This window comes from Juglans regia, chromosome 11 (genome assembly GCF_001411555.2).
Source record: "Juglans regia cultivar Chandler chromosome 11, Walnut 2.0, whole genome shotgun sequence".
NCBI lineage: Eukaryota > Viridiplantae > Streptophyta > Magnoliopsida > Fagales > Juglandaceae > Juglans > Juglans regia.
Genome location: NC_049911.1, coordinates 31,226,127 through 31,247,290, shown reverse-complemented (window position 1 = coordinate 31,247,290; position 21,164 = coordinate 31,226,127). Strand labels below are relative to the sequence as shown.

The 21,164-nt window shown below is 36.3% G+C and overlaps 4 protein-coding genes and 1 long non-coding RNA gene across 5 annotated transcripts; 2 read left to right on the top strand and 3 right to left on the bottom strand.

Annotated features, from left to right (window-relative positions):
- The first annotated feature begins 1,668 nt into the window (after nucleotides 1-1,668).
- Nucleotides 1,669-2,079, top strand: LOC118343807. Its single transcript, XM_035682599.1, has one exon. The coding sequence runs from the start codon at nucleotides 1,669-1,671 to the stop codon at nucleotides 2,077-2,079; it is 411 nt and encodes a 136-aa protein (XP_035538492.1).
- Nucleotides 2,080-8,276: 6,197 nt separating this feature from the next.
- Nucleotides 8,277-10,482, top strand: LOC109012374 (LIM domain-containing protein WLIM1). The gene is made up of 5 exons (XM_018993973.2): nucleotides 8,277-8,655; nucleotides 9,383-9,479; nucleotides 9,575-9,618; nucleotides 9,717-9,806; nucleotides 9,948-10,482. The coding sequence occupies exons 1-5, from the start codon at nucleotides 8,521-8,523 to the stop codon at nucleotides 10,173-10,175; spliced, it is 594 nt and encodes a 197-aa protein (XP_018849518.1). The 5' UTR covers nucleotides 8,277-8,520; the 3' UTR covers nucleotides 10,176-10,482.
- Nucleotides 10,483-10,806: 324 nt separating this feature from the next.
- LOC109012372 (F-box protein At3g12350) lies at nucleotides 10,807-13,528 on the bottom strand. Its single transcript, XM_018993972.2, has 2 exons — nucleotides 12,323-13,528; nucleotides 10,807-11,405 (listed from the first exon to the last, which is right to left on the bottom strand). The coding sequence occupies exons 1-2, from the start codon at nucleotides 13,247-13,249 to the stop codon at nucleotides 10,932-10,934; spliced, it is 1,401 nt and encodes a 466-aa protein (XP_018849517.1). The 5' UTR covers nucleotides 13,250-13,528; the 3' UTR covers nucleotides 10,807-10,931.
- A 396-nt stretch (nucleotides 13,529-13,924) lies between these two features.
- Nucleotides 13,925-15,631, bottom strand: LOC109012375. The gene is made up of 3 exons (XR_001999433.2): nucleotides 15,209-15,631; nucleotides 14,523-14,696; nucleotides 13,925-14,316 (listed from the first exon to the last, which is right to left on the bottom strand). It is a non-coding gene; the product is annotated as an uncharacterized LOC109012375 (long non-coding RNA).
- Nucleotides 15,632-18,252: 2,621 nt separating this feature from the next.
- Nucleotides 18,253-21,143, bottom strand: LOC109008069 (exocyst complex component EXO70I-like). The gene is made up of 2 exons (XM_018988063.2): nucleotides 19,892-21,143; nucleotides 18,253-19,635 (listed from the first exon to the last, which is right to left on the bottom strand). The coding sequence occupies exons 1-2, from the start codon at nucleotides 20,666-20,668 to the stop codon at nucleotides 18,310-18,312; spliced, it is 2,103 nt and encodes a 700-aa protein (XP_018843608.2). The 5' UTR covers nucleotides 20,669-21,143; the 3' UTR covers nucleotides 18,253-18,309.
- Between the last annotated feature and the right edge of the window lie 21 nt (nucleotides 21,144-21,164).

The window sequence follows — 21,164 nt, the reverse complement described above, 5'->3', positions numbered from 1 at the left end:
TAGGTGTTGCTCTCTCGTTCCTTCACCTCCGTCAGCCCTTTTTTTATTTCTCGATGTTTAATGTCCTGAGACTTATATATAAAAAATTAAAACAATTTCACATATCCTGAATAATTATTCTAGACCCAATTAGAACCCTTAGCATTGACACAAAGCAGAAAGCTTAATACATTTAGTTAGTAGGTTGTTCATTTTCTCCGAGAACAACAGGTGAAATATCATATGCAAGTGAGATACCAGATATATCCAAAGAACAATAACAACAAAAATATCACAAAAAGAAATGGAGTTATGTAGAACAATACGGGAGAGGAGATAGAGGAGAGAAGGAGAATAATAGAACGGGGGAACGCGATAGGAAATGGAGAATGATAGGTTAAGGTTAGGGATCGAGAAGATGGGGAGGACTTCATAAACAAAAACTAAAAGGAACGTGGAGCAGATAGAAGGCAAATTTCAAAATGCACCGTTTCACAAAAACAACGAACGTACCATTTTGTAAAAAAAATGTGTTCCCTGCATGCACGGCTGCACTCTCCCACAACTTTCTCTCTTAAATGAAAAGACCTGTTTCATTTATGACCTGGAACGCCAGGTTGTGATTCGTGCGTACTCAAAATCGCCTGAGTATAGAATTTTTGTTAATAAAATTGTGTATTTTTTTTCCCTAATAATTAAGGATTTTAAAAAAATCACAAATAAATAAATAAATAAGTTTCAACTAGCAGTACGGGCTGCTAGCAGCATCCTTTATGAATTTATTTTGAGGAGTGTTACGCTTCAACTTTAGTTTTTAACACTTTGGCTACATTGGCCAGCATGTGTTATTTTTATGTTTAACTTAGTGGTCAAGTGGTTAGTTATCACCACGTCTATAATGTCTTTTTATGTTGGTATCTGTTAATTGTTGATTTAGTCTTACTGCCACATTATAGCAATTGTAAAACGTGGGCTATGTTTATGTTTATTTCAGTTTCCTTTGTAAGGTTATTTAGGGCAGGTTTGGGGGGTGGGATGAGACACAAAATTCTCATCTCATCTCACCTCATTATTACACATTTTTTAAATCTTCATACAAAATATAATAAACAATTCAACTTTTTCAAATTCCAATTTAACTTTTTCAAATCCTAATACAATAATAATACCAAAACATAATATTTTAAACACTAAAACAAAATACAAAATTCTTATCTCACCCCCCAAACCTGCCCTTAATAGCCAAAATCAATTATTCAATATAGTAGTATGTGTGATTTCCTTCATCTCCTCTATTTTATCTCTTCAGTCTATATTTCCTAACAATTGGTATCAGGGCCCCATACAAGGGGTCTGATTAAATAAAAGCAGCAGTCTTTTATGAGTGATCTACAAATGACGATAGAGAGTTCATTTGTACAACCAGTCGTTCCAAAGTTTGATGGGTATTATGATCATTGGGCAATGCTCATGAACAAATTCTTGCGATCAAATGAGTATTGGGGGTTGGCGAAAAATGGAGTTCCTGCAGCAACAGATGGTGTTGTTCTCACTGATGCACTGAGGAAGCATATTGAAGACTAGCAGTTGAAAGATTTGAAAGCAAAGAACTATCTATTTCAAGCATTAGATCGTTTCATCCTAGAGAAAATCATTAACAAGAAGACCTCGAAGGATATCTGAGACTCTATGAAGCAAAAAAATCAAGGTATATCACGAGTAAAGCATGGAAATCTGCAAGCTCTTCGAAAGGAGTTCGAAGTTCTTCATATGAAGACAGTGGAATTTGTGAATGAGTATTTTTCTCGCACTCTTACCATCGCCAACAAGATGAAAGCAAATGGTGAGGATAAGGGTAATACTGCTATTGTTGAGAAAATTTTAAGATCCATGACTTCTAAGTTTGATTATGTTGTGTGTTCCATTGAAGAATCTAAAGATATTGATTCTCTAACTATTGATGAACTGCAAAGTAGCCTAATTGTGCATGAACAACGCATGAGCTCCCATGTTGAGGAAGAACAGGCCTTAAAGATTTCTCATGGTGATCACTCAGGAGGAAGAGGTCGTGGTCGTGTCAACTATAGAGGAAGAGGTTGAAACATGAGGTCTTTTGATAAGGCCACAGTGGAATGTTATAATTGTCACAAGCTATGACATTTTGCATGGGAATGTCCAAGCAAAGAAACAAAGGCAAATTATGCAGAGAATCAAGAAGAGATGCTGTTAATAACATATGTTGATCTGAACAAAGCTAGTAGAAAAGATATATGGTTTCTAGACTCTGGATGCAACAATCATATGTGTGGAAAGAATGAGTATTTCTCAGATCTTAATGGAAACTTTCAAGATTCTGCGAAGCTTGGCAATAACACAAGCATGGTTGTTTTAGGAAAATGAAACATCAGGCTGCATATGAATGGCATAACTCAAATCATTACAAGTGTATTATATGTACCCGAGCTGAAGAATAATCTGCTAAGTATTGGACAGCTACAGGAAAAAGGTCTTACTATTTTATTTTAGCATGGCAAGTATAAGGTGTTCCATTCACAGAAATGCTTGATTATGGATTTGAAAATGTCCTCAAATCAAATGTTTGTCTTGCATGCTTTATCTCAATCTATAGTATCCACTTGTTTCAACACAATCACTGAAGATATTGTGCAGCTTTGGCATTGTCGGTATGGACATTTGAGTTTTAAAGGTTTAAAGACTCTTAAGCAAAAGCAAATGGTAAATGGATTACCGCAATTTCAACTTCCCTTCAAGTTATGCAAGGATTACTTGGTAGGGAAACGAACACAAGGATTCGTTTCCAAAAAGGAGTACCTGGCGAGCTGCAGAGATTCTTCAGTCAGTGCATGCAGACATTTGAGGACCCATTACACCCATCTCTAACAGTAACAAAAGGTACCTACTTACTTTCACTTATGAATTTAGTAAAAAAACATGGATTTATTTTTTTGTAGATAAATCAGAAGCCTATACTGTTTTCAAGAATTTTAAGACTCATGTTGAGAAGGAAACCAGTTCTTTTCTGAAAAGCCTGCGAATTGATCGAGAATGTGAGTTTGCATCCTAGGAATTTGTAAACTTTTGTGATGTAAATGGCATACGACGACAGTTAACAACTGCATATACACCACAACAAAATGGTGTTGCAGAACGCAAGAATAGAACTATCATGAATATGGTTCGAAGTATGCTGGCAACAAAGAAAACTCCCAAGACTTTTTGGCCTAAAGCAGTAAATTGGACAATGCATGTTTTGAATAGAAGTCCAACTTTAGCAGTTCAAAACAAGACTCTAGAAGAAGCTTGGGGTAAAGTTAAGCCTTCAGTTGATTATTTTAGAGTTTTTGGATGCATTTCTCATGTTCATATTCCTGACAATAAGAGAACTAAGTTGGATGACAAGAGTTTCAGTTGTGTTTTGTTGGGAGGTAGTGAAGAATCAAAGGTTTATAGACTTTATGATCCAGTTTGGCAAAAGATTATTATCAATAAGATGTTGTATTTGAAGAAGACAAGCACTGGGATTGAGATAAGAAGTATGAAGCAGGTATTATATGTGATTTGGAATGGGGTGATTCTGAAGAAGAAGTAACTGTAAATGAAGAAGAAAATAAATCAAATGTTGATGCTGATGTAGAAGAAAATGCAGAAGTAAATGAAGATGATGGTGCTGCTGAAACAGATAATCAAATTGCAACAAGAAATCGCAGACCACCTGTCTAGAGGAGAAATTATGAAATTGGAGAAGGTTTTTCCGAGAAAGAAAATGAAGTTCAACTTGCCATGTTTGCAGTTGCTGATCATATTTATTTTGAATAAACAGTTAAAAGTGAGAAATGGAGGACAACTATGTATGTGGAAATGGAAGTAATAAAGAAAAATGGTACTTGGGAATTAATAGAATTACCTAAGGGAGGAAAGACAATTGGAGTAAAGTAGGTTTATAAGACCAAGCTAAATGAAAATAGAGAAATAGAAAAGCACAAAGCCCGGCTTATAGCGAAAGGTTACACACAAAAACATGGTGTGGACTATTCTAAAGATTTTGCACCTGTGGCACGTATGGAGACAATCCATTTGGTGATTGCACTTGCAGCTCAAAGAGGGTGGTCCATTTATCAATTCGATGTGAAATATGCATTCTCACATGGTGAGTTGAATGAAGAAGTCTTTGTAGAGCATCCTTGTGGTTATGTGCAAGAAGGAAGTGAGCAAAAAATTTATAAGCTAAAGAAGACACTTTATGGGCTTAAGCAAGCACCCCATGCTTGAAACAGTCGCATAAAAGCATATTTCATAAAGGAAGTGTTTGAAAAGTGTGACTACGAGCATACTTTATTCATCAAGACTAACAAGGAAGATAAAGTTTTGATCGTAAGTTTGTATGTCGATGATCTAATCTTTACTAGAAATGATGAATCAATGTTTACAGAATTTAAACATTCAATGAAGCATGAGTTAATATGACTGATCTTGGTAAGATGAGGTACTTCCTTGGTCTTGAAGTTTTACAAAAATCTGATAGCATTTTTGTTAACCAGAAGAGATGGGCCTCTGAGGTACTACACAGGTTTGGAATGGATAAAAGTAATTATGTTTTTAATCACATTGTTCCTGGTTGCAAGCTTGTGAAGGATGAAGGAGGAGTTAAAGTGGACAAGACTTACTATAAGCAGATTATAGGAAGTCTCATGTACCTCACAGCCACTTGACCATATTTAATGTTTGTCGTAAGCATCATTAAGTTCAGGGGCAATTTCTTGGTCATCGAAAAAACAACCAGTGGTGAGTCTATCTACCACAGAGGCAAAGATTATTGCTGCAACTTCATGTGCATGTCAGGCAGTATGGCTAAAAAGAGTTTTGGAAAAACTAGATCAAAATCAAAGCAAGTCATGTGTAATTCAATGTGATAGTAGCTCTGCAATAGCTTTTAAAGAATCTTGTGATGCATGGTTGAAGCAAGCACATAGATGTTCATTTTCATTTTCTCCGAGATCTTACAAATGATGGTATTGTGGAGTTTGTGCACTGTGATACACAAGATCAATTGGCTGATATAATGACTGAGCCACTCAAGCTGAAGACCTTTGCCAAGCTGCGAGAACAATTGGGAGTATGTTCTGAGAATGATGTAAACTGAAGCTCATAGCATTTAGTTTAAGGGAGGAAATGTTATTTTTATGTTTAACTTATTGGTCAAGTGGTTAGTTATCACCACATCTGTAATGTCCTTTTATGTTGGTATCTATTAATTGTTGATTTAGTCTTATTGCCACGTTATAGCAATTGTAAAACGTGGGCTATGTTTATGTTTATTTCAGTTTCCTTTATAATGCTATTTAATAGCCAAAATCAGTTATGTACATTATAGTGTGGCTAAAGTGTTGGCTTAAGTGCAAAAAAAAAAAAAACTAACAAGGGTATATGGTCGACCTCTTCTAGAGTAAAAAAAGCCCTAAGTAGCAGCACAAGTTTTCCTCATCTGCTTGATCCTGAAGTTGTGTTCTCCAGTATTGCATTGCATCCTCATCACCTGTAAGTGAAGATTCAACCCACGAATTAGCAAACCACATAAAATTTCAAACCCAGATCTATGGAAATAATTCGAGAAAAATACTCAACTACGTAACTACAAAGTGAAGAAGTCGTTGTCGTAACCACATAAAATTTCAAACCCAGATCTACGCAACTACGTACAGTGAAGAAGTCACCATCGTCGGCGCGGTTTGAGGTCATCACCATCGAGTGACCTAGGATGGGTTGCCATCCAGTGATGGGTTTCAGCATTTGAGAAGATATTGGTTTGTAGCTTTAAGGGAAAGAGAGTTTCTGGACTTCTTTGCATAAGGTGGTGTATGAGAGAACATGGATGTTCTGAGTGAGGGAACTCATTATCTGTGATTTTTTAAAAAGCCCATTCATAGGTTGAAGAAGGGTGATCTTTTGGAAGCCCATTTGGATCATTTCATCCTGTTAAGGTGGAGAAGGTGGAGGGTGTGGCCAAAGTGTTAAAAAAGAGATTGAATAATAGAATTTTTTTTATTTATTTCTATATAATCTATTTATAGTTAAAGTATTTTCTTTATCAAAATGTCAAAAATCTTTCATTATATATTTATTTATATGTATGCGGAAAATATTTGAAATTAAAATTGAAAGAGTTTTTTTTTTTTTTTTTTTTAGAGAGGGTTTTGAATTCTAAACTTCTATTTTAGAGGCTATGGGAACAATTGAATGAGTTAAATATGACATATGTAAGCTATATTATTTGAAATAAAAATACAACAGTTTTTTTTAGGATAAGTTGTAGAGTCTATTATATATATATATATATATATATAAAATGAATCTTTAAAAAAATTTAGATTTGTTCGTTTCTTTTTTAAAAAATGTGCAAAACTTGCACATAAAAAATAAGCATTAACATTTTAAAAAGAAAAATCTACATCACAGATTACCCTAAGGAATCGACCAATTAGTGGGTCTGAAAGTTGTACGTTAAAATGTCCAATCATTTTCAAAAGATGACCCATAAGTTATAACCATGAAAGCTATGCTTTTTTAATTACTCGTTTGTTTTTACAAACAATATCAATTTATTTTATCTAATTATTATAATTTTTAAAAATTTTTATATAAAATAAAATATATAATTTAATTTTTTAAATCTTAAAATAATAATATTATTAAAAAATATATATTTTAATAATATTTTATTCAATTTTTAATTTTTATCTCATACCATCTAAGAAACAAACGTAACTTTAAAACAAAAAGATTTTCCAGAAATATAATATTATCAGTGTAAATGTTTTATTATTAACTGGATTATTATGAGATTTTACTAATATGACAACAAATATATTAATCTCTCATCTAACTGTCAACAAATTATAAAGAATATTGATTTAACCTAATGGCTAATACCTCATCCATACTCTATATAAATAATTATAAAGAACCAATTAAATGTGTTTATCTTCATCAAACAAGATTCACAACCTGCGTGGGGCATGATCGATCGATCATCCACGCGGAGCAAAATAATAGAGATTGTCAGCTATTCATTTCAGCCTTCCCATCATTATTGAGTGTGGTGGAAAATCAAAAAAAAGGAGAGAGAGTTCCTCCATCATTTCAGCCTCGTGTGCCCTTCCTGTCATCGTCCTGGGTTGAATGCTGCTTTTTTCCTTCTGAGAAGATATTACGTGACATGTGAATGGCACATCCAGTACAGAAAATTAGACATTCGAGGTGGAACACAACAGCTACCTTGCATCGGATCGTGTTTTATTCGATGTTCCACTTATTGTTGGTGAATGCTTTGACATTTAAATGGTACGTACGTACGTGGTTCATTGCTGTAAAAGATGCTTTTTAGGCATTGTTTAAGCTAGGGATCAGACTCTCTCCTCTCCCCTCCTTGCTTATAAATGAAGAGAATATGGGTGAGATATTCTTACTTTCACAAAGGAAAGTAGAGGCCAGCTGGGAGTTGAGTGATGAATCGCTGGCAGTTGGATGCCCATGGGACCTCAACTTTTGTCAAAAAATTAAAAAAAAAAAAAACTAAGGATATGGTTAATGAGATACAGAATAGTTGAAGCTGATCATCTTTTTTAATGATTTTCTATAGAACGTGTTCCTCATCATTTGTTGTCTATCAGTTTTCATTTTTTTTATTTATAATAATCTTATTGTCGATTAACATGTCATAAGATTTGAGTTTCATATTTTTTTTAAGAAAATGAAATGGATAGTATTTATTTAATTTTAAAATATGTGATATTTTGATCAAGAGTAGTGTTATATGTAATGTTACATGTATTTACAGTACTTTTATTTATAATTTTATTTATAAAACTTATTTTGTTAATTTTTTTTTAAAATTTAAAATTTTATAATTTTCAACGTATCAATAACTGACATATAGAGAAGCAAGTTTTTCTTTAAACACATTTAGCATTTTTGAGATATTTGTGAGGTTATTCTCCTCTCATAAATGAGTGTCACTATCCTCACATAAATGAACGCATAATTTGCACTTCTGAACTTACGACAAACTCACTCCCATTTTCAAATTTCACCCCAGTTCCAAGGCTTGATTGGTAGAAAATGAGGTCTTAAAGATACTGGACAGGATTAAAGATTTTTCGATAAATCCAACCAGATAATCAAACTATATGTTTTCTTTATTATTCGCAACGTTTAGAGGACAGGAAAAGGAGAAAAATATCTGAGAGGTAAGGGTAGTTAGGTGCTTTAAATTTGGACAAAAATGATTGCCGAAGTGCCACTAACTTTTAATCGTCTAAAAAAGCCTGCTTTTTATGGTCTCCGCAATGCCCTGCAACTCACGTTTCTCTATCCTCTCCTCTTCTTATCCACCCCCACCCGTTGTTGTCCGTTATTAACTTATTCCCTCTTGAACAGAAACTCCAAAACTCTCTAAGAGACCAAGAAAAATTAAAGAGAGCCCAATTCCGGCTGCACTTTGGCTAGTACAGGGAGTTGGAAAGCATGGCATTTGCAGGAACAACCCAGAAGTGCATGGCCTGTGACAAGACTGTCTATCTGGTTGATAAGTTAACTGCTGACAACCGAATCTACCACAAAGCCTGCTTCCGATGCCATCACTGCAAAGGAACTCTCAAGGTACACGTATATTTCATAGTTGGGACCTTCATGTCTAATACCAAAAGACGAGTTTCTATGTATATTATTGCTTTATTCAACGTCCAGGTCACTGATCTATTGCTTGCTCATACATATTTGTTGTTGAATGAGTAATTCCGACAGGACATGAGCTCAGGAAGCTAGCATGAAAGCCGTTTACAAATTTAGATTTAAATACTTTGGTCATTATGATGCTCCAACTGAAACTCTGCATCTCGATCTGGTTTTCTCTAAGTTATTTTTCCTTCATTTTCCACGAAGAGCTTATGAAACTTGGATAGATCCGAATTGACTTGATTCTATGGAAATCAAGCTGAAGAACAAGTTATTGCTTGTGAATGAGTTAATTAACTCATTACTCCTGCTTCCACAATTTCAAGTTTCTAAACAAAATTAGTTCCTTCCAGCTATTGCACTTTCCATTTACCTCAAAGAGTTGCAAGGATCCAAGAGTTGTGCTGATAACAACTTGATTTTCCAACTTCTATGATAGATCCGATGGCTCTAGTGGCTCTAGCAGACCATATTAGATTTATTTGTGGCTCATGAAACGAACCACATCCCAGGCTCCCACCGTGAACTTGCTTTTGTTGGTCTGGAATGTCTCTATATTAAACCAATTACCCGAATCATATCAAATGTATTTTATTGCATGCCTTGCACATTAGAGCTTTGACAAGCTATTGATTTATGGATTCACTTGCAGCTGGGCAATTACAATTCCTTTGAAGGAGTACTATACTGCAGGCCGCACTTTGATCAGCTCTTCAAAAGAACTGGCAGTCTTGAAAAAAGTTTTGAAGGTAACAAATAAATTTCAGCTACTCCTGCTTCCAGTATGTCTTGATTTTTCTCAGTTGCTCAAGCTGACTTCTTCCATTTCAAATCATGGTTCCAGGGACACCAAAAATTGTAAAACCAGAGAGACCTGCTGATGGTGAGGTAATTTCCCTGAGTCTAGGTTCTATTTCTCGCCTATACATCATCATAAAGAGGTTCTAATGCCTGCTGCTAATGTTGCGAACGAACTGCTTTGACAGAAACCTACCGCAAATAAGGTTTCGAGTATGTTTGGTGGAACCAGAGATAAATGCGTTGGCTGTAAAAATACTGTCTATCCAACTGAGAAGGTAAAAATTTCCAGGCTTTATAACATATTGCATTTATGCTTCGAAATTTCTCAAGCTGTAGGAAGGCCACACCAAAACATGACTCATGAAACATCCTGCGTAATTTTGGAAATGTCACAAATAATTTGATTTCTTTTTAAGGTTACGGTAAATGGCACTCCTTATCACAAGAGCTGTTTCAAATGCTCCCATGGAGGATGTGTAATCAGCCCATCTAACTACATTGCACATGAGGGCCGGCTCTACTGCAAATATCACCATACCCAACTCATCAAGGAAAAAGGCAATCTAAGCCAGCTTGAGGGTGATCATGAGAAGGATGCAGCGAATGAGAAACTCAATGCCAGAGAAGTTGCTGCTGAGACATGATTTGCTTTACGTGTTATTCTGTGCTTTCCTTCCATATTTTTTACCTGCCCTCCTTGCTACTGCCATTCCTATTGGTGCACCAATTTTAGGTTTTATGCTTAGAGTACAGATGGGATTCTTTATGTTTGTTGTGGAGTGCGTGTCTCTTCAATTGTTGTTTCCCGGGTTTGTTGCAAGGTGCTGGATGCCAAGACCTATTCGATTCTCAGTACGTATTAGAGTGACAAGTATTGGTGTTCTGTTATGAACTCGTGTTGTGATGGATTCTGAATACTTGTTGATGATCCCGAGCTTTTTTACTCTCTGCTTTCTGGATTTTCTTACTTTGTTACCTCTCTTCTTGGTCATTTTCAGTGATGCATGTAAATTCTGTTTTTCGAAACATCCGTTATTTCTCCGATACAGAGTGCTCTTATAAATTTCCAAGATCAGAGTGCAACAAGGTTTAGTTAATAGTGTGTTAAAACTTGAGAAGGATCAGAAATCAATACACCCAGGTGCCAAGATTGATACTACATACTAGCCCCTCACGTTCTATTGCAGTATTACTTCCATCGACTTTCCGGCAGTCTCAAACCAGCAGTCTCACAACCCTTAAAACTTGCACTACAAACACATGGAAAGAGAGGAATCAAGATAAATTATGCATTATCAAAGGAATTGATCCTAATCTTTCCAGAACAAATATGGTAGACAGTGCACAAATGGCATCAGCCACAAAACCGATCTGTACAAGAATGATACCAAACTAGAAAGCTAATCAATACAAAGCTCCATTGTATCAAGAATACAACCATTTTGGGCAATGCATTTCATGTCTATAATAAAATTGTCCCGGAGAAAGCCAAACCCAAATGTACCATTATTGTAATGCCAAATCCTTCCCTCCACATGCCGATGATTTGTAGTACTTCCCACCAAGTCTGGTATAACTAAATCATAACTTGAGTTGATATAAAGAATGTGAGACACCATCTCATTTTCAGCTGGAGCAAATTCCTCGTCAATGTAATTTGCTGCTGCAGATGGTCGAACATGTATGCGAGTATCATACAAATCTACTTCCACTGGGGAAAATGGAGACTCAATAAATGTAGCATTTGATGTCCAAAATACAGGAGAATAACTCGAGAATCGTTCATACGAGTCTCCTACCCTTCGGCAAGCAATGCCCCCAATGTCATCATATACCACAAGATAGAAATCCAAGGTCATGTCATCACAAATTCCCTGCATGGGATTGCAGTGAGATGTCAAATAGGTCCTGGTGAAGATCTCACACGCATTGACCATTTTCCAAATACGATACTAAATAAGGAAAATGTGAGCAACATTTAAATAGGAAAAAGGGGGCGGGGGGTGGGGAATCAGTTTCCTGAACCACAACAGTCCATACACCTGATTTCTTCAACTAAATGTGTTTCTTAGCTAGACCTGGTCTACTTTTCATTAGCTTATTATCAGACATTGGCACTTTTGTGTAGTTTATAACATTTGTCGGTGACAAACAAAATCAACATATAAGCTGATCCACAATGGTTGTCTTTAAACTCTGGCCCATCAAATGAACCACAAAATGGAATAACAAAGGGATTACTTAGTCAATGATCAGTATAATGGCTTCTGAAATAGAGGCACTGTTCCTTCATCCAGAAGTAAGAGACACACGGATAGGAACAGCTTGGTGACAGAATCAAGATACACATTCCCTCATGCTTTCATATTTCAAAACGCCAGCTAGTGCTCAGTTTCATTTGATCATCACTCTCATGCGGTTTGAAGGGTGGTTTCCAGGCACCCCACATATTCCTTCATGTTACTCTTTTCTAAAAATAGAGCCTAAAGAAAACCTCTTGAGTCAATAGTATAACTATTATATTTGCAGTTGTCCAATCCATTTATATATAAGAAGATTGAAACATGTACGTGCAGGTACTGGATCCAAAAGTATTCAAAGAACATCTATTTCAACACTCATTCTGCACTCTAGTTTAAACTGCACTACCACAAGACTTACCAATTTGATCAACAAAACTGTTCCATCAGGCAAATGGCATCAAATGCTCTAAAGGATGCTAAACTTCGAGCTTATTGTATGATATCTTAAAGTTAAAAGCATTAAAAGAATAGGAAGCGTCGAACAATACCTTCCACAGGCCCTGCAAAGGCCGTGACGGCGTGGGCGAGCAATTAACAATCTTGACGAAATGCTCAGGGTCCCATTTCCTCCTCCTCCCCTGCCTTTCCTTGTTGTCCCTCTTCCTCTGCCTCCTCTTATCCCCACTACCGGGACTAGTCCGGTTCGCGAAATACTGATAAATCTCCGACATCAACCGGTCTGGTAAGCTCCCGGGGGACCCACTCTCCGCTCCAATCAAATCCTCAATATCCTCGTCCCCGACCAGGTTCGTCGAGCTCGAACTTCTCCTAAACCCGTTTTTTCTATGCTCCTGAGAGTTCGAATGCGCAAAGCTCAGATCTTCGTCTACAACAAAATGGGTCTTCCCCATGAAACTAACGTTGACCGGGACCAAATCGTTAGCTAAGAAATCCAATTCGTTCACGAAATTGTCCGATAAGTCGGCCCGACCATCGGGATCGATAAAATTCAGTATCTGGCCCTCGGGCGAGAGGCTCATCCACAAAAACGGCGACTTTATGACTTGATAGGTGCCGTTTTTCGAAGGGGAAACCCTTGAACCAGTGAGGAACGACGGGCCCCACTCGAAGAAAATCAACGGCGGCGACGAGATGCCAATGGTGCCTGGACCACTCCGGCGCCAGAAACCGATGAGGTTCTCCCATTCGTCAAGGGTCTTGTAGAGAAGCCTGTAGGCGATCTTCCCGTTGCCCCATCTCTCGATTTGGGTCTCGGAGCCCCACCTCCGGTCGCACATGGTAAACCAGAGCTTGGCGTCGTTTCGACAGAGTAAGACGAACCGCTTCGAGGTGCAGGCGAAGGTAGCGATCTCGGGGGGAGTCAGGAACGAGAGAATACAGAGCTGGACATCCTCGGGGATATCGTTGAACGAAATTGAACTACCACCGGTTTCGTCGATAGTAGGATTCGCCATTTCTTTGTTGGACTGGGAAAGATTTATCAGGAAAGTCGAGTTTTTTTCCCGAGAAAAATAGAAAATTACTGTGCAGGGGCAAGATAGAGAGAGGCTATATAGCCAGCGCCGCAGCGGTGTGGGGGTAAGGAAGAGTGCTGTGGAAACAAGATTCTTGGAGAGGTGGGAATTATTCCTCGAATCTGAGACTGTCGTGGGAAGGTAGAAATGGACACCGGAGCCGTAGAAGCATAGTCAAACGTGCTGCCTTGGGATTGTTTGCTGGTAGGCATAAATACCATGGTAACGGTGTACTAGCTTTTTTTCACAAATTAGAATCTTGTCGTTTAAGAGCATCGATTATGAGATAAATTTAATTTTTAATTATTTCTTTCATGTAAATTTTAGAATAATTATTTTTTTATTATCTAATAATAAAATAATATAAAATAAATTTAATTTTAATTATTTATATCAAATCTCTAGCGTTGAATTATCATTTATTCATTATATAATAATAAATAATTCATAATTAAGAAATATTTAATCTTTTTAATTATTAATTTTATTATATTTTACCATTCTGCCTATTATATATTAATTAATAATTATATTCTAATTAAATTATGAATTAAAAAATTATATTTTTTCAATTGTCATTTAATGCTAATAACACAAACGCCTAATGTTAATAGATCATGCAATTTAGTTGGTGGATTTTGTTTCCTCCATAGTGCAGAATCAAAAGAACTACTACGAGGAATTATGTTCCCTTTTAAAATCCTCCACAAAAAGAGAGTTATTTTTTGGGTTTCAGATAAGAAAACCAGTAGCAAAAGTAAACATAAGATCATCACTTTCAGGATCTCTGCCCCAGCTCATTGTGCTGTTGTATTCCTTTGTTTAGGTGCTGTAAACTGCCTTTCTTTGAGCCATCTTTTCTGGGCTTCTTACAAATTTACTGAAAAAACACAAACAAGTTGCCAAGCAAGTCCTGGAATTTGCATTGGTCCATGAAGAGGCAGCAATTCCGCAACTTTAGAACACCAATCCAAGAGTATATCTGGTTAGCAAGAGCACTCTGCAATCTGCAACCCCAACATGCATATAAACAATGTAAAACGAACTAATCGAAAGACTAAGTTGCAGTTTCAAAACAGTTTCAAAGCCATTCAAATATATTCACAAAGGAAAGTCAGAAGATCTATTAAAAGGAAGACAAATTGATCAAGGTAAATTAAAAAAGTAGATTATGAAAAAAAAAAAAAGGAAAGAAGATTTAATCCCCCCACACCTGCTTTTACAAAATCTGTGTATTTATGTTGAGGTTCTCCTTTGACACCTTCTTCTGTTATGGGTGTATACATAAAAACCAAACTTGAATCAATGTCATCTAGACAAGCGATACTCATCAACCTCTGCTCCAGTAATTACCACGGGGCTGCTGTTCCATTTTCTCCTTAACCAACTGAAAAATGTGTATTATTTTGTCACGACAATTTATATATAAACGCATCATGCAATCATACATGAAAATCAGTAAATTTTGTCCACAAGAGCCCAACAGCTTCCCTTAATCTTCCCGAGGCACAAAGACCCGTCAGTGTTTTATCCAATTGGAGGTAACCTTTTTCATAAGTAAACCGCATTTTATCAAATGAACCAGTACATTGCTAAATATACTCCTTCCCCGTTCTAAAGCATAATAAACAGATGGCATTCCCCTTAAACAATGAGCTTTAGAATAATAATAATACGCACAAATTAGTGAATAATAATTGCAATTTCTCATTTGAATAGTCAGGTCTTCAAGCTTGCCAATTTTATATTGAACTTGAAGACATCATCTTTGGAACAAAACAAAGGCACCCGCCGAAAAGGGCAACGTCTATCAACAAGCCGCAGAAACTGAATCTCAAAATTCAACCATTCTACACAGAAGCTAAGATTAAGAAGAAGAAGAAGAAGAAGGTCCAATACCTGCAATTGCTGCTCTCAGACTGAATCCTGCGAAGAAGCCATGCCGTTTTCCGAAGAAGCCTTGCCGTTTTTCCGGAGGATTTGGGAGAAAATATTGTGGGTTTTAGGGGTAGAAAACTTGGGTTTTGCTTAAATACAACCCCTCAATCATAAACAAAAACAGAAAATGCAACCCAACGGGAGAAAGAGGGGGTTGGGGAAGAAACATAAACATGCAGATCGGCGAGAAAAAGAGGGGGTTTTGGTTGTTGCCGACGAGAGTTGGAGTGCGGTGTTGCGGTGGTGCAGGGGTGCGGTGGTTTTGCTTCCGACGAGAGTTGGAGTGGTGGTGCGGTGGCGAGTCCTTCAGCACTTCTCTCTGGACGAAGAACGACGAAATAGCAGTGAAGGGTTTCTGGTTTTTTGCGTGGGAACGAAGGGGAGCAGTTGATGTTGAGTAAAGATAGAAATAATTGATAAAATATATATTTAGGGTGTGTTTGGACGTTGAAGTGAGTTGAGTTGTGATGATAAAATATTATTAGAATATTATTTTTTAATATTATTATTATTTTAAAATTTGAAAAAGTTGAATTGTTTATTATATTTTGTGTTGGACTTTAAAAAAATTGTAATGATGAGTTGAAATGAGTTGAGGTGAATTTATTAACCAATCGCACTAGTGTAGCTACAGTAGACAGTAAATTTAAATTTTTTTTTTTTTTTTTTTTTTCTTTTGCCGGCTTGAAAATGCTTTTGGTGTTTCTTATATATATTTTTAGCTAATCTGTGATATATTTTAGAGTCTTTAAATGTGGGATGGGTTTAGCCTCTGGCTAATCCATTTAGATGCTCTGAAATGGTAGAGACGATTAGTCTTGGATTGGGAAGTGATATCCGCTCATTTTATTTTATTATTATAAATTTTTTAAATTTTTATAAAAGTTATAATAAATAATTTAATTTTTTTAATTTTTAAAATAATAATAATATTTTAAAATATTTTATTTAATTCATTTGAAACTATTATATCGCATTATTACAACTTATCTTATCATTAATTTTTTTAATTATCTTATCATCTTATCTTATTACTATACAATCGGCACCATGTTTTATAATTTTATTTTAAATGAAAAATGTCTTTATAAAATGGAAATTGCGCGATTATATAATAAAATGGCATCTATTTAAAACAGAGTTATGGATAGATGACAGGGTTTTAAAAAGTAAAATCATACTTGATCCTATGAGTTTATTTTTTTAAAATTATCGTTTGGATATTTTTTTAATGATTACAAAATTAACTATTAGTGAAGTGATATATTTTTTTATTTTTAAAAAATATTTAAAATAAATAAAAAATACAATTGATAAGTTTGAGAGAGTAAACTCATGCAATTGAGTAGCGGTACATTTTTAAAAACTTGTCAACTATATGTTTTTAAAATAATGATATTTTTATGATTTTATTTTAAGACGATAAACACTTTTAAGATTTTTTTAAATGTTTTTATTTAAAATAAAATTATTATCTTTACCATTACACTTAGTTTATTGCTAAAAAACTTAGTAAATGTTAAAACTCAACCCATAACTTTAGGCAATTTAACTCGAAATGAAACAATTACTAAACTTGCCATAATCCGGTTTTCTTTAATTCTCGAGACGCGGTAGATACAAATTAATAATCGCATGGTCTTTCGTTAAATTATTGGTTGTTCATAGCTTTTACGGCCACAATATCATAAATAAACAGAGATTATATTTGCAATCGCATAAATCTCGACCAATCATTAAAAAAAAAAATTATTATTTCTTTAATAATAGACTTCATTTTTTGAAAAAAAAAAAATGAGTGGAACTTACTCCACTTAAAACTGTATTTAACATTTAGGACTTAACATTCAAGTTTACATTTAGGAGTTTGAAATTTTTTTTTTTTTTTTGTTCAAGTTTGACTCAATAAGCTAAACTTTTAACTCGAGCTTGTCCTACAAGCGAGTTCGAATTGAACCGAGCTCAAGCTTGAATTGTTTTTTTTTTTTTTGAATAATATTTAATAAATTAAATAAATAAAAATAAAAAAACTAATATTAAATTTATACTACTAACAAGCAGAACATCCATTTCATTATAAAATTTTAAAAAATTTATAAATAAATTAATACCTAACTAGTTGATATTTATCCAAAATACCAATATATTATACGTCTACATATATTATTAACACATACACTTAATATAATAGCATTTATCTATTTCATATATAATTTCCACATACTAATATATGATTAAATTTTATCAACTAATTATTATACAAATTATAAAATATATCTATGAAGCATATTCACTATATAAACATTTGATTACATATTATATATTTAATTATAAAAGTGATATTCTTATATTATTAGCTAATACATATATATATATGTATATATACACAAAAATGAGTTTTAATCGAGTTGAGCTAACAAGTCGACTTGAACATAAACGACTAGGCATTAATGAGCTTTAGTCGAGTCAAGTCGAGTTTTGTTGAGTATGTGGTATTTACAAATCGAGCAGATGTTTAATTTCACGAATAAGTTTATTTTTTTCACAAGTTGAGTTCAATTCAAGTTTAACCAAGCAAGCTATCGAGCAGACTGGTTCATTTATAACCCTATATAACATCCACAAATAAATTACATAAAAATAATCATATAAATTGATATGGTTTCATTCGATCTGTTAGATCTACATTATAATAAATATAACTTTACAATTTGACGAATCACATCAAACTATATCAATTTGTAGGAAATTATTTTTATGTAATCATTTTATGGCTAGAGTATTTCCCTTCTTGAAATATTGGGAGAATCTCGATACCAATAATAATTATAAATAATTGAAAAATAGATAGAACCATGTTTCAAGATTTACTCCATATCAATTATATCTGAATTTAGGCTTTAATACATGAGAAAATATATTGAAGAATTTCCAACAAAAAGATTAAAAAAAAAAAGGACATTATTTATAATACACACATCGAACAGATCTAACTCCTTAAACGAATGGCCTAAAAAAAAAAAAAAAAAACTCCTTAAACGAATGGACGGCCAGATGCGATTTCACACTTCACTAGTGTTAGATCTGGACCGTCTAAAACCCCTGATCTCCCGCTCAATAGATCCTGAAGTATCCCTAGCCACCCAATCTTTGGAATCCCGCCTCTTCAACTTTACATCACCACCGTCAAAGATCTGACCTAGCAACACTTGCATCGGCTGCGGGCTGACATACAATTTCCCCTGCAACACGTCAGAGAACGTGTTCACGAAATCGGTGTAAGCCGGCATCACAAGCTTCACAGTGGCTTTCTTGATCTGCTCCCTCAAATCCAAATCAACAATGCTATAAGACTCTCTGTGCCCCTGCGACATCTCGTCCAGACCCTTCATAAAAGTCTCCATTTTTACTCTCGCTAAATTTCCCATCGCCTCCTTGCTCTGCACCCTCTTCAAATCTTCCCTATCCAACAGCCTCACGAGAGGCCCCCAAGCTTGCTTCTGATACATGTAAGCCGATTCCTCGGCAATCGCCTTGTACGTGTCTTTAATATATGGCTCTCCCAGAAGTAGGCCTAGCTCGGTGCTTCTGGTCCTCATGTAAATGTACCAGTACGTGTTCACAGCGAATATGTGGGGGAGAATGTTGTCCCTGTAGCGCGACCTTTTGCTTTCGACGTTTCTTTGAAGAGCGTCCATGACGTTGGTAATGGCGTACTTGAGTAAATCGTCGTCCATTTCGGGTTTTGACCGAATCCCAGCTTTCCATATTTGCTCTGTTCGGAGAACCATGCCCATGGGTGCTCTGTAATTGTCAGTCGCCAGGTATTTGAGGAAGTTTATGGCGTATCGGACCAGTTTCGGGACTGAGCCGTCCTGTGGTGGAGGAAGACCATCCGAATTGCCTTCAATTTTGAGGCCAAATTCCCAAAACACTTTGCTTGTTGCGTGAACAAGGAGCTTTGTGAGTTCTCGGAACCGCGTACAGATATCGGCCCCGGCTTCGCCATCGAAGGTATTTGAGAACTCGGGTTTAAGTTTTTCCAAGGAGTCGAACATGTCCAAGAATTTGAACAGCTTATGAGGCTCTTTTCTGCTCCTGGCTACGCCCTCCCCGAACCGGAAGAAGACTGCCATGATTTTATCAGCGATCTTAACGAAGCATTCTGGCCAGACCACGCCGTCCATGATTTTTCCCAGAACTCGGCTGCACAGTTTCTTTTCTGAGATGAGCACGGTTTTTACTGCGACTTCCAAGTGTTGAATCCAGAGGGTTATTGCTGTCTCCAAGGTCTCCCACTCCATCTCATCAATTTGTTCTGGTGTGCGTGTTCTTAGGTACTCTGGGTTTAGCCTCATCAGTGCTTTGGCTGCCCTTCTGTATCTCACCTGTGGTATGACCAAAAGGCTCAGGTATGGCACAAACATGATAAGATGAGACGATATTTTTTTTAAACCAAGTGCATTTTCTCAATATGTTAACTGATCAAGGTCTAAACAGTAAAGACCATATGACATCTTAATAATGATCTCTAATTACTACAGTTTCTAATATGAATAACTATATGAAGAAAATAGATCAGAGCTGGGTTTCCAATCTAACGAATTTGTGGTCGAATACTGCAAGAGGAACCATTGCACATACCTTGACAAAGATGCCAATACATATGTCTAAACAATCATTGGCAGCCAGGGTTCCGGAAATTCGTTGAAGAACTTGAATTTCCAGATCTGTACCCAAATCAGATGCCACTATCTCAGATTCTCCATCAACTTGCAACTCCCCTATATTTTGATGCTTTAAACGCAGCAATATGCTCTCATACTCGTCCTGCATATTCAATAGAGCCTCATCAAGCAGCCCATCAAATTTCATCGCATCGACCTCAGTTTCATAGAGAGCTTTGAGAGTAATCAGGGTCTCTCTGAGCGTAAGCGTCCTGTACTGATCCGTGGCCTTGGTCCTGCTCAAGAACTCCACCACTTCTTGAAGCTTTTGTATCACCGGCTCTCCGTCTTGGCTAATCGCGTTTATGGCCGCATTCAACTGATCAACACAGTCCAGATATGTGAGAAGTTTCTTGAGCCTTTTCTTGGGTGTTTCCTCGGCCGAAAGACTGGATGAGAGCTCGAGGAGCTTGTCCTGTAGAGACTCCGAGAGTTTGAAGCTGTCGAGGAGAGCAAGAGCGGGAGTGACAGCGCGGCTGATTCGTGTATCGAGGGCTTTCGTGGCCATCGCCAAAGATTGTAAAGGAGCCACTCTTCTCAAGGCAGTCGAAAGTGTTTCATCTATACGGTCAAACTTCTCGTCCATCTGTTCGAGGCTTTCGTCCATTTTGGCCGATGTTTGCAGCAGATTTTTCAAATCCGAACACGCTAACTCCAGTTTATCGAGCACTGAATCATCTTCATGGAGTGCCATTAATCCTGATGTTCGCACTCAGACGCGCAGAGATTGTATCCAGTTTGCTATGTTAAGTACACAGATTGGGTGGGGGGAATCGGGATTGAGCTGTATAATTGCAAGTGACAAGCACAAGGATTTTTTTTTTTTTTTTGGGAGGGGCAGAACAGGACGTGAAGGACAACCACCTTGGAGACTCGATCTCGATACAAACTAAGAACAAATGGCATTTGCCTCACAGAAACAAACAAATGTTAAGTAGAAGCCGGGGAATACGTACAAGCCGGTGTCCTTTACTTCCTATGAAATAGTCCAAGCTTTAGCCTTACTCGCCGAAAGTGATCCCGCCACTGACCTTAATGTGCCGAACGAAAGCTGCGATGGGCTGCGGCGTGCCTGGCTTTTAATTCGTGGATGTTGACGCCAAATCTAGTCCAATACTGATGGCGTTTGGGATATTCTTTTAAGCCCACTAATCAAGTAATTTAAAAGGCCCGAGACATTTGGATGATAA